The 13,760-nt window shown below is 36.0% G+C and overlaps 1 protein-coding gene across 1 annotated transcript in view; it reads right to left on the reverse strand.

The window, feature by feature from the left end:
• Positions 1-13,760, reverse strand: part of SCN9A (sodium voltage-gated channel alpha subunit 9) — a 166,916-nt gene that overhangs the window by 28,944 nt on the left and 124,212 nt on the right. The window contains exons 18-19 of the mRNA XM_045780489.2: positions 12,439-12,559; positions 688-842 (exon numbers count right to left, since the gene is read on the reverse strand). Of these exons, the coding sequence (XP_045636445.1) occupies positions 688-842; positions 12,439-12,559 (276 nt within the window). The remainder of the gene's footprint in view (positions 1-687; positions 843-12,438; positions 12,560-13,760) is intronic.

The raw sequence follows: 13,760 nt of genomic DNA on the forward strand, positions 1-13,760 counted from the left end.
ATAACTTTCCCAGATCCCTTTCAACTCTCATAAAAAGTGCTTGTTATATGTACAAGAATAAGAAATATGTCCCATTCTCACCCTAAAATTACAGTTTGTTTTGCAAGATGCTTCCTAAGCTGACACTGCCTATCTTTGTCACAGGACCTGTGGCCACCACTCTCCTCCCTATTTGTTCTTCCTCCAATGTCACTTTCTACAACTTGGCAACTTCTAATCCCCGAATACTCATTATGTTTTATGCTTCCTCATCACTTATACTTGCTCCTCAGCCCACCCTGTCTGGCTGAAAAATCCTATTCATCTTTCTAGATCTTGTAAAACATCAACTACTTTTCTGAAATCCAAGCAATTGTTCATCTCTTGCCACAGAGCTTTGTCAAGTATATTCTCTACTTACAAACACATCCCAGTTCTGTGACCACTTGTGCCTCTCTCCCCAGTGCTCCCTGCACTCCCTGAGAAAAGTACCTGGATCTTATCCAACTTTGCATTCAAGGAAGCAAGAATAATACCTGGCCTGTAGTAGCGCTTACTAAATATTTCCTGAACTAAACTAAAATTTTGTCCCAATACTAATCATAAGAAATCACTTTTAGGTAAAACAACTTTCATATTTTTTTATCCTCCAACTCATTGATTAAAAATACTGACTTGGGTGAGTGCTTTTGGTATCATGTAACTTACCAGAGCACCACTGCTGAGCAGGATCATGAGAACAATAAAGCTTTCAAACCAACTGTGTTCAACTATTCTGTAGCAGGTTTTCCTGATGTTCCACCAGATTTTTCCTTTCCCGGACTCTATGTCAACTTGGCAGCATGGGAACCTCCGCACACAACCTGAGAGGAGAGACAGGTATATGAAATATTGATATTCAGAATATAAAATGCTTATGCAAAGCCTTCCCTGTGATGTCCTTCAACTGAATAATTTCTAACACTTACACTGCAGCTTTGAATAGATACAACTTGAATAGATTCAACTAAAAATAACTGTCAGTTATTTCAAACTTAAAATGCATTCTGTACTTTCTTGATTTCTCATCAATCTTTTCCCAAGTGTTTAAACTACTAAAATTTTTTTTCATTATTGCAGTCCTACTACTGTGCTGATACATGACAAACACTGAATGAATGAACTTTAAACTAAAATCTGAGGACAAAATGCTTTTCAAGACCTTCTTTGCTGATAAATTAATTTTCCTTGATGTGGATCTCATCTACAGTTTTCTGATGCTTCCACTCTTAAAGAAAAAAAAGCGCTCTTCACAAAGCTTAATTAAATTCTAGATAATATTAAGAAAACTGGTAGAAGTTTCTACAATTATGTTCTAAAGAAATAGATCTTGATTAGAAGACACAGGTAAAACTGTTTCAAGTAGTCTATGTTAAAAACAACTCTACCTTTGGAACTCTAGGTATAAAAAAATGCTGCTATGGTAAACTTAGGAACATTTTATTTACAATTTTTTAGGTTTATTCATTCATTTCTCCATTAAACATTTATTGAGTGTCTTTTATATACTTAGCTGTGTATATAGTTTCCTCTCCTCGGGGGACTTATTTTTGGTTTTGGTTGGGTAGATAGATATAGAGATAAATGACTGTAACTGGATAAGGCAATTAAAATCACAAATATAAAGGGTTATTTTGGTAGCATGGAAAAAGTCTACCTCACCTGGCTTGTTTGCTGAGGAAAGACTGGTAGAGGCTTTGTGGAAGAGCTGGAGCCCGAACTGAGTCAAAGTATCAGCCAAAAAGAGCATGGGTGGAATTCCAGGCCAAGAAGGAGCAAAATGTATTGTGCATAGGAATTATAAGCAGTTCAGAATTGTGATGAAAGCAAAGTGAACACAGGAGACATGGGTGAGAAATAGAGAAATTGGTCAGATCCTGGAAAGCATTCTCCCCTACATGAAGGAGTTTGGTCTATACCCTATAGATGTTGAGGAGTAAATGAAGGGTTGTTAGCAGAGAATAATATAGGCAGATGCAATTTAATTTGATGTCTCCAACAGTTGGATGGAGGATAAACTGGAAAAGAAAGAAAAAGAGGGTGGACATGTAGAAAGATTCAGAGCCAGAAAACTATTTAGGATCCTGGTTCAGTAGCCTCAACTAGAGGGATAGGTCATGGCAACTCTGGTTAGGAACTAGAGCAATAATAGATTCGAGGCATGTTTGACAGGTAAAATCAGCAGGATTTAATGACTTCTTGGATATGTAATACAAGAGAAAGGGAGGATCCCAGAACAGCTGAATGAATGTCAACAATGAAATGAAGAACACAGGTGCAGGAGCTACTTGGCAGGTAATGAGTTTGAGATGCTGGTGGGACTTCCAAATACAAGTATCCTGTAGCTATTTGGAGGTCTGATTCTGAAGCTCAGGGGGAAAGCCTGGGCTAGAAAAGGAGAGTTTTTGAGGTCACACATATTTTAGGAACAAGAAAAGTTGTTGTTAAATGCAGCAATTATCAAAAGTTAAATTATAGGAACTTAAATCTATAACTCACTTTTGAAAAGCTAATACATCCTAAAAACATATCCTGTTCTAATCATTTTACTATAATCTATGTTCTTGAGTACATTTCTGTCTTCTATCTGGGTCATGGAAAATTTGTCATACTATTGGACTATTGGCATCTCTTCCCAACTCCACATTTGGTGAAGTCACATAGTAGTCTGAAATAAGCTATGGTGGGGATCTTTACACTACAAAATTATCAAATGCTATAAATCAGGGCTTGATGATTTTCTAGAGTAAACTTAACAAGTAATGCAGGGAGTGTTCATAAAATATATAAAACAGTAAAAGTGTCACATTTGTAGCCATGACACTGGGAGTAGCACAAAAATTTGAGGAAATATTCTTACATTATTCAAATTCTATTATCTGAGATTTGCGAACATCATTGATGAATGAGTGAAGTTCTGACATATAGTTTCTTTGTCTCACTTTCACCTTACTGATCAACAGAAATGAAATTACCAACCAACCTTCAGGTTACAACTATACTTGTTCATCAACTGCAATCATTGATTATCTAGAAATGCAAAATTTTGATAAAATTTAACAAAAGCATTCTGTGAGAATCAACGAGCTATATAGAATGTGCAATAAGGAATATTACTTATATTATTATTGGTAAATCATGTACTACACATCCTTTATATCAGTAAAATTTATGGTAAACTGAGGTACGTACGCATACTGTCTTTTTCTTGGAGAACTGTTGTTAAACGTCCACCTGTACAGCACTAGGACAGGTGGAATGAGAGAAAACTGTGAAGGAGAAGGAGACACACTGGAAGTGGGAGAGATGTATAGGGGCTGCAGTAAAAAAAGTCAGGAAGTAAAAAGTTTCATAAAGGGCTGGTGAACAGAACCATGACCAAGAAAGACCCAGAAACATAATGACTGAAATTTCAAAAATTAAACTTCAAAAATTAAAGTTGACTTAAAAAAAAACCAACCACAATTACTTTGAAGAAGAGGAAGAACTGAAATAAGAGGAACTACAATTAATTGATCTCTTAGAGATTTTCCTTTCAGAACTACTGTGTACTGTTAGTGGGGATGTAAACTGGTGCAGCCTCTGTAGAAAACAGTAAGGAGGTTCCTCAAAAAGTTAGAAATAAATACCATATGATCCAGTAATTCCACTACTGGGTACTTACCAAAGAAAATGAAAACACCAATTTGAAAAGATACATGCACCCCTATGTTTATTGCAGCATTATTTACAACAGCCGAGTCCATTGATAGATGAATGGATAAAGAAGATATGGTATATATATACCATGGGTTCTTACTGTACCATAAAAAAAAAAATGAGATCTCGCCGTTTGTGACAATATGGATAGATCTAGAGGGTACTCTGCTAAGTGAAATAGAGAAAAACAAATACCATATGATTTCACTTACATGTATAATCTAAAAAACAAAACGAATAAATAAACATACAAAAAGCAGAAAAAGACCCATAAATACAGAGAACAAACTGATGGTTGCCAATGCTGGGGAATGAGGGAATGGGCAAAACGAAGGGAAGTGGGAGGTACAGGCTTCCACTTATGAATTAGGCACAAGGCACAGGGAATACAGTCAATGTTATCACACACAAGAGCACTGTGTGGTGACAGATGGTGGCTACACTTGGGGTGAGCACAGCATAACATATAGACTAGTTGAATTACTATGTTGTACACCTGAAGCTAATATAACATTTTGTGTCAACTACACTTCAATAAAAAGAAATCACTGAAAAAAATTTTTCCTTCCAATTAGAGGGAAGGTAAAAAGGTAGGAGAGCACTTTTTAGATACTTGTTTCAGAGGTTTGCAAGGTAGGCATTTTAAAAAATAATTTCCTTTTTATAAAACAAGATATTTAATTTAAAAATATTGAGCCTATCAAGTAATAACTTCAGAGAATCATAGAGTGTATGCCCTGAAACACAGAACCAGAATTCTTTTGACCTATACTGTTTAGGTAGTGTCTTATTATGGTTTCCTTCATGATTCTAAAATGAAATTAGTTTATTGATCCAGGTAATATGAGGTATATCTGGCACTTTAATTTCCAGCACTATAGAAATGTAGCAAGCTATGTTCCCCACCACCCTCCACCCCACCAAAATCACTGATTTTTGTTATTGTGTGTATTTTATGTGTTCCTGTCCTTTCTCTCTGAAACTTTTAAGCTCTCAGAATGCTAAAACTGCGTCAGTTATGCCCTTTCTTTATGCTCATGGTACTCTACATACATAGTTTAATGGGTCATGTATAGTTGACTTAAAAGACAAAATTCCTCCACCCCAAATAGTTCTAAAATAATCCACGCATTAGTAATGATATGAAAGGTCACATCTCTGCAAATTCTAGAATTTACAAAAAGATTGGATGGGGGGAAAAAAACCCCAGAGTGAATAGAAAATATACATATGCCTTCATTTAACCAATGTTAAATTATAGTTAACATGACCTCAGATCTGAATGAATTTACCTTCACTGTATTTAAAACAATTACCTTACATCTCAAATGTATTTAATAAAGTTAGAATATTTTATAAAATGATGTGGGAAAATAGTAAAAAGGTAGGGCCAAAAATGGACTCTGAGATCATCCCTCCCTGGGTGAAAGAAAACATCAGGAGTGAAAAAATTTAAGATGGAATTATTTTTTATATTAATTTAATGCTTGAGACTTTAGAATTTATCTCAATATAAAAACAAATATCTTGTGGAGAACAGAATCTATCTGCCTCAAGTATAATTACCAAAGGAGAGTTTCCCTTTAAGATTTTACTATTCAAGATTTATTTGTGTCAGTCTTCCCAAACCAGGCAAAGACCCCCTCAAAAAGGAGAATTACAGACCGATTTCCCTAATGAATATGGACGCCAAAATCCTCAACAAGATACTTGCTAATAGAATCCAACAGTTCATTAAAAGGATTATCCACCACGATCAAGTGGGATTCATACCTGGGATGCAAGCGTGGTTCAATATTCGCAAATCAATCAGCGTGATACATCATATCAACAAGAAAAGACTCAAGAACCATATGATCCTCTCAATCGATGCCGAAAAAGCATTTGACAAAATACAGCATCCTTTCCTGATTAAAACCCTTCAGAGTGTAGGAATAGAAGGTACATTTCTCAATCTCATAAAAGCCATCTATGAAAAGCCTACTGCAAATATTATTCTCAATGGGGAAAAGCTGGAAGCCTTTCCCTTAAGATCAGGAACACGACAAGGATGCCCACTCTCGCCACTATTATTCAACATAGTACTAGAAGTCCTTGCAACAGCAATCAGACAACAAAAAGGGATCAAAGGTATTCAAATCGGCAAAGAAGAAGTCAAAATGTCTCTCTTCGCAGACGACATGATACTCTATATGGAAAACCCAAAAGAAGCCACTCCCAAACTATTAGAAGTTATAGAGCAATTCAGTAACGTGGCGGGATACAAAATCAATGCTCAGAAATCAGTTGCATTTCTGTACACGAATAACGAGAACGAAGAAAGAGAAATCAGGGAATCCATCCCATTTACAATAGCACCAAAAACCATACGTTACACCTTGGAATTAACTTAACCAGAGACGTAAAGGACCTTTATTCTAGAAACTATAAATCACTCTTAAAAGACATTGAGGAAGACATAAAAAGATGGAAAGATATTCCATGCTCATGGATCAGAAGAATTAACATAGTTAAAATGTCCATGCTACCCAGAGCAATCTACACTTTCAATGCTATCCCGATCAAAATACCGAGAACGTTTTTCAAAGAACTGGAACAAATAGTCCTTAAATTTGTATGGAACCAGAAAAGACCCCGAATCTCCAAGGAACTGTTGAAGAGGAAAAACAAAGCTGGGGGCATCACAATGCCGGATTTCGAGCTGTACTACAAAGCTGTGATCACAAAGACAGCATGGTACTGGCACAAAAACAGACACATAGACCAATGGAACAGAATAGAGAGCCCAGAAATGGACCCTCAGCTCTTTGGGCAACTAATATTTGATAAAGCAGGAAAAAACATCCGGTGGGAAAAAGACAGTCTCTTCAATAAATGGTGCTGGGAAAATTGGACAGCTACATGCAAAAGAATGAAACTTGACCACTATCTCACACCATACACAAAAATAAACTCCAAATGGATGAAAGACCTCGATGTGAGACAGGAATCCATCAAAATTCTAGAGGAGAACATAGGCAGCAACCTCTACGACATCAGCCAAAGCAACCTTTTTCATGACACATCCCCAAAGGCAAGAGAAACAAAAGATAAAATGAATTTATGGGACTTCATCAAGATTAAAAGTTTCTGCACATCCAAGGAAACAGTCAGAAAAACTAAGAGGCAGCCCACGGAATGGGAGAATATATTTGCAAATGACACTACAGATAAAGGACTGGTATCCAAGATCTACAAAGAACTTCTCAAACTCAATACACGAGAAACAAATAAACAAATCAAAAAATGGGCAGAAGATATGAACAGACACTTTTCCAATGAAGACATACAAATGGCTAACAGACACATGAAAAAATGTTCAAAATCATTAGCCATCAAGGAAATTCAAATCAAAACCACACTGAGATACCACCTTACGCCAGTTAGAATGGCAAAAATAGACAAGGCAAGAAACAACAATTGTTGGAGAGGATGTGGAGAAAGGGGATCCCTCCTACATTGTTGGTGGGAATGCAAGTTGGTACAGCCTCTCTGGAAAACCGTGTGGAGGTCCCTTAAAAAGTTAAAAATTGAGCTACCCTATGATCCAGCCATTGCACTACTGGGTGTTTACCCCAAAGATACAGACGTAGTGAAGAGAAGGGACATATGCACCCCAATGTTCATAGCAGCAATGTCCACAATAGCTAAATCGTGGAAGGAGCCGAGATGCCCTGCAACAGATGACTGGATTAAGAAGTTGTGGTCCATATATACAATGGAATATTACTCAGCAATCAGAAAGAATGAGTTCTCAACATTTGCTACAACATGGACGGCACTGGAGGAGATAATGCTTAGTGAAATAAGTCAAGCAGAGAAAGACAACTATCATATGATTTCTCTCATCTATGGAACATAAGAACTAGAATGATCAGTAGGGGAAGAAAGGGATAAAGAAAGGGGGGTAATCAGAAGGGGGAATGAAACATGAGAGACTATGGACTATGAGAAACAAACTGAGGGCTACAGAGGGGAGGGGGGTGGGGGAATGGGATAGACCGGTGATGGGTAGTAAGGAGGGCACATATTGCATGGTGCACTGGGTGTTATACACAACTAATGAATCATTGAGCCTTACATCGAAAACCGGGGATGTACTGTATGGTGACTAACATAATATAATAAAAAATCATTATTAATAAAAAAGAAAAAAAAAGATTTATTTGTGTCAGTCTTAAAACGGAAGAGAAATATTATTCATAGGATTGAGGTAAGAAAAGGGACCATATATTCTAATTAGAAAAGTAAACTTTTTATCTAAGATGAAGGTTGATAAATATTGCCCCCAGGATTTATCACACCTCAGAGAGTTTCTCACTCTTATTTTGAGGCAGGAGTGTTCGACCGCCTGTCTGGCTTTTATGCAAAGGCATATCCTAAGAGATTTCCAACCTAGCTGGTTAGCAATGTTATCACACCTTCTTTTTTAAAGGGACTATTAATTAAATGTAAACATAACAGAGAACGTCTCAAACATTTTAATGGGTCCCCCTGGGTAAAGGCTATTTCTTTTGGATGGTTTCATTAATTTGTTCTCATGATGCATTTCATAAAGTCTATACTGGGTTTCATCATGTTAAACCAGTGCTCCCTGCCCCACCCCACAAAAAAACTAACCAGCATCAACCTCTTCCAAGACAAACTACCTATTAATAAAAATATAATAGCATAATCAGTATAATTAATGTAAAAATTGATTAGGAAAAAATGAGTCTTTTTATAACTTCTTAAAAATTTCTAAATCCTCTAAAACAAGTGTTTTGTCCACATTTTCTTTAAAAAAAGACAGAAGTAGGCACAAGTGAGTTGTTATTGTTTTCTTAAAGTTAGAATTAGCTGTCAGTTATTTTATAGGAAGTTAAATTCAGAATATTTTGGGGGGGAAGTTGAGTTGGTTCCTTCTACCAAATTAACAGAAAATACATTATTTTATGGAAAAGAGGGTATCCTTCTCATACCCTAATCCTGATTTTCTAATTTACTAATTGTATAATCCAAAAGGAGTATAATAATGTAAAACCAAGCAGAATCAGAGTTCTGTCATGTCAGGTTGCCATGACATGCAGAAGTAAGGCCAGTGAAGAGCAGTGGCAGATCTAGAGAAGAAGCCTGGCATCTTGAATTATGAAGATCATGGAACAGAACTAAGGAAAGGCCTGGCATAAGAGGGAGGAGGAAGAGATGAGGAATATGATGAAAATTAGTAAAGTGATAGTTATGAAGTTGAAAAGGATTAATGGATGTGAGACAATGAACAACGAATCATTTTGGCGTTCATCTTCAGTGAAAACACAACTCATCTGATGTAACTCTCACACTTCTATGATTTTTCTGCTGCCTTTCAGATAACAAAAAATCTCTGGAGGCCAAGCGGTGCTCTAAACTGGCATTGGTTCTAGCTCAGCTCTTGTAGACCTATCACAAACTGGTAAGAGTCATTTCCAATGTAAGTGAATGAGTTCTCATTTTCCCATCCTGACAAGCCCAATCATTTTGAAGTCTTTATGTGGAAGACATCTCCCAGTTTCTGAGGCCCCAAACTTGGAGTCGTCGTTGACTCTTCTTTCATATTTTCACATTGGACCTGACATCCAATCCATCAACAAATTCCTTTAGCTTTAACTTAAAAATATACTCAGAATCTCTTACTTCTGCCTGGATCACTGCAGGAACATCCAAGAAGTCTCCCAGCACCTGTCCTTGCTATCCACCCATTTACTCTTAGGATGACATGTCGTGAGATTCTTAATGTCCTTAAAAGCTTTTATGTTCCGGCCTCTACTATGTTCAGGACCTCAACTTCTACCACTCTTCCCATCTCTCAATCTGTTCAGTTCATACTGGCCCCCTGACTTTCCTTAAATACTGTGCATATCCCCACCTCAGGGCATGTGCCTTCATTACTCTGCCTAAAATACTCTTCCTTCACACATTTGCATGGCCCACTTCAATTTTCTTCAGGTCTCTGATCAAATGCTACCTTTTTGGAGAGGCCTTCTTGGCCACTCTATTTATAAGATAGTAGGTTCCTACCCTTCAACTATTATATTCTCCTTTCCTTTTCACTTCTCCATAGCATGAATCACTTATATGGCCTACTAAATATTTATATGTGTATTTGGGCAAGGGATAGTGTTTTTTTCATTGTTCTATCTCTCTCTAGTGCTCAGGTCTGGTCTTGAAATACAGAAGGTGGTTAACTGATTATTTGTTGATTGGATGAAAGAATGATTAAGTGGATAAATGGTGAGAGGTTCAGAAAATTGGCTGTCCTGCTTGATTTATCAGGCAGAGCCTCTTAGCCCAGCAGGTCCAGTGAGTATAAAGTTTCCAGTGGAGCACAGCTGCTCGAAGTGATGGGACTCACAGATATGTGTTTCTTCATAAGTTTTGTCTTTTTTTCCAAAAAAATATGTATTTGTTTATTTAAATTTTTATTGAGGTAGAACATACATTTAGTATAGTATACCAGCTATAAATATATAGATTGATATATTCATATAATAGCCACATAGGTCATGATATAACATTATAGGCACCCAGAAAGCACCCCCATGTCCTTTCCCAATCTGTACCCTCTAGAAGTAGCTACTAGCCTGACTTCTGTCTTTGTAGGTTGATTTTGCCCGTTCTTCCTCCATATCCCCAGCTTTACTGAGGTATAGCTGACAATTAAAAATTGCATATATTTTAGGTATATAAATTGATAATTTGATATTAAGTATCCATTGTAAAATAATCACCACAATCAAGATAATTAACATAGCCTGTCTTCTCATATAGTTAACCAATTTTTTCCATGTGTGTGTGTGTGTGTGTGTGTGTGTGTGAGAACATTTGAGATCTACCCCCTTAGCAGATCTCAAGTATACAATACAGTATTGTTAAGCATAGTCACATTGGTGTGCTCTAGCTCTCCAGAATGTATTTACCTTGTGTGACTGAAACTTTGGCCCTCAGTAAATTTTCAGCAGTCGAGGCCACACACATCTGAAAATGTGTTTTTATAATATCTCCTATCCACTGAACTTAATTTAGAAGTTATGCATAACCTCAAAGGAATCACAGAAGTATTCTCATTAGTGCTTTATAGGACTAAAATAAACTTTTTATGTAGTTTAATCTCAATAAAATAGCACCTGCAAACTGAAATAGCTCAGCATTAATGCTTTCTGCAGAAGGTTTAAGTTTTTCTAAAGCCCTTTTCTAATTTGAAGCCACTATCTGCTGACAAACCCAACTTTTTTCTAGTTATCCTAGAATTTTAAGTTGGGGTCATTCATTAAACGGGTAGATGAAATCTTGGTAGCATTTGTACAAATTTAATGGTGCTAATCAATTTATTGAGAAATAGGCAACACCTGATAAAATTCTTAAATGCCTTTAATATGAACATTTCTAAAGGAAACTTTATGTGTTTTGCTCATGGTATTAATTTCAGCAAACACAAAATTTCTATCAATTGGGTATCATACTTGTTTGCTTCTCATATAAAATGGCATTTCACTTGTATTTAAAGAAAGTTCATGCACCTATTGTAGTTTGGAGATCTTTACTTGACAGGTATTTTGGTTACTGCATGAGTGCTAGAGGAAGCTGGTTGAGAAAAATTATAGAGGATGAACGCAAGTCAATGATTTCTACAAAAAATACTGATCCTGAGAGTAATAGATTGTAAGTCATTAGCGTCAACATTATGCTATCATAGCTTCGCCATAGAATTGTTAACAAAATATTTTTAAAAATAAAAAAAGGAAAAGAAGAATGTTAAGAACCGTGGTAATTAATTTGTGCTATCTCATTTAATCTCCTTGATATCCCTATGATTCAGATGTGGTGGTTATACCTATTTTACAGATGAGGCATTTGAGATATAAGATTTTAAATTGTGCTCAAGGCCTCAGAGAGTTAGCAGTAGACCAATTAGAACTCATGTTTATCAGGCTTCAAAGCTTGTGGTCAATATTACTGTATTATACTGTAACTCTAGTACAGATTTGTGTTTTTACTTGAATGACACCATATTCGATTAGAAAATACTGTATATTTCCATAGGTCAAGTTCAAAGTCACTACTTAGAATGAAATCCCTGAAACATTCCAGGAGTAGTAAGTTCAGTAAGTCAGGAAATGAAAAGGAATCAAAGGAGGTACTGTTGGAAAAGAATAGACTGAAGTACAAAGGGCTTTACATGCTTTGTTAAGGACTTTGGGTTTTATCCTATAGACCAATGGTTCTCAGCTTCTAGTGTGCATCGGAATACCTGCAAGGGTGCAGGCCCTGTCCCCGGAGTTTCTGATCAACTTGTGGTTTCTGTGATCAATGTGGGGCTAGAAAGGAAGAAGTCAGGGCTGACTCAAAGTCTTTAGCTTGAGAGACAGGATAGATCATGATGTCACTAAATGAGATAAAGACCAGAAGAATCTACGGATTTTATGGGGGAGAACTCACTAAAGTTCGTTTTAAATTTATTATTCTTGACAGGTTTAAAGGCAACCAGTGGAGATGACCAATGGGGAATTATAGGCATATGTGGAATTCAAGTGTGAGGTTGGGGATAAAGATAATGATTTAAGAGTCAACACAGAAATAGATGTCTGAGCTATAGACATGGGTATAAGATAAAGCCCCAAATACCAACAAATAGATGGCTAACCATCATCTTGATTTTTCTCTTACCGTCTGTAAAACAGGCCTCCGGCTCATCTGAATTTACAGGTTCAGCCTCTGCTTCTTCTCCTTCTCCGGGCACAGGGTTATCAACTGTGCTGCACTCAGAGGAACTCGACCGGTTCAATCTCTAAAAAAAAATTCACCACCCCACCAGACAGTTCATTTAGGAGTCATTAAAATCTCATTTGAAGCCATATTTAATAATCAAAGTCATGCAAAGTGTTATGAAAAAAGATTAACAGTATGATGGCCATAAAACGTATAAACACATATTGAGGTCCAGTAACCTTATAATACATCTATGCTTGATCTTTCTATCTACACATCCTGTGAAAAATAAGTTTTATTATTTTTAGTTTGCTAACAAGCAACTATTTAGACAGAATTAGCATTAGGTATTTTTTTGTAAACTATAACTTTTGCAAAGTATTGGCCACATTTTTATTGTTTTATGTTTAATACAAATTTGTGTACACCAATAATTATTATATTCAGACAACCAAGACCCTAGTAGAAATAATTCGAGTGCCAAATTGTCAATGCCTGATAATTGAAAGATCGTTATCTGACAGTTGGCAGAAAAGCTTGTTGATACTTAAAATTTAAAAAAAAGAAAGAAATTAGTGAAAAATGAAATCCAAACATATTTCTCTTATTATCTCTTGGATTTAAGGACATGTGCCAGGATGATATAGATAGAAGGCTTTTTATCAAGACAAAAAAACGTCAAATATTATATTATGAGTCAAAATGCCAAAGATCATAGTAATTATTTCATCCAACATCACCCATTTTAGTATAAAATTTCAGGATATAGTTCAAAAGATCACAGAGTATTATTTATACTGTCAAGAAACAGTGGTTACCAAAGTGAGCACCACATGCAAACTCTGAAACAAATACTCAATGAAATTAAACATGGCAAACTCACACATGACAGGAATGAATTCATTGTTATTATGATCATATAATTGATCATAACACAAATTTTTCCCGCCCAGAAATTTATGATCAAACATGATGTTTACAAACATACACATACACAGAAATTTTTAGAAAAAATACATACAGCAATTGTAGCAAAACTCTGTCAATTTTTCCTAATATTGCTTTATAAGGGGGAGAGCAGCACATCAATGGAAGAGTCATTTTTCATTCTCATTTGCTAAACAACATGTGAATATTGAAACTAGCAGTTATTATAGTACAGGCTTCCCTTAAGATTACAGCTTTACTATGTTTTTAGAATAGTTCCATAAATACAAGTGCTAAAAGTAAGGAAATACTCATTTCCATTAAATTGATTCCTTAATCTATTAATTTGCATT

This window comes from Ursus americanus, chromosome 1 (genome assembly GCF_024610735.1).
Source record: "Ursus americanus isolate L20-20 chromosome 1, mUrsAme1.1.p, whole genome shotgun sequence".
Taxonomy (NCBI): Eukaryota; Metazoa; Chordata; class Mammalia; order Carnivora; family Ursidae; genus Ursus; species Ursus americanus.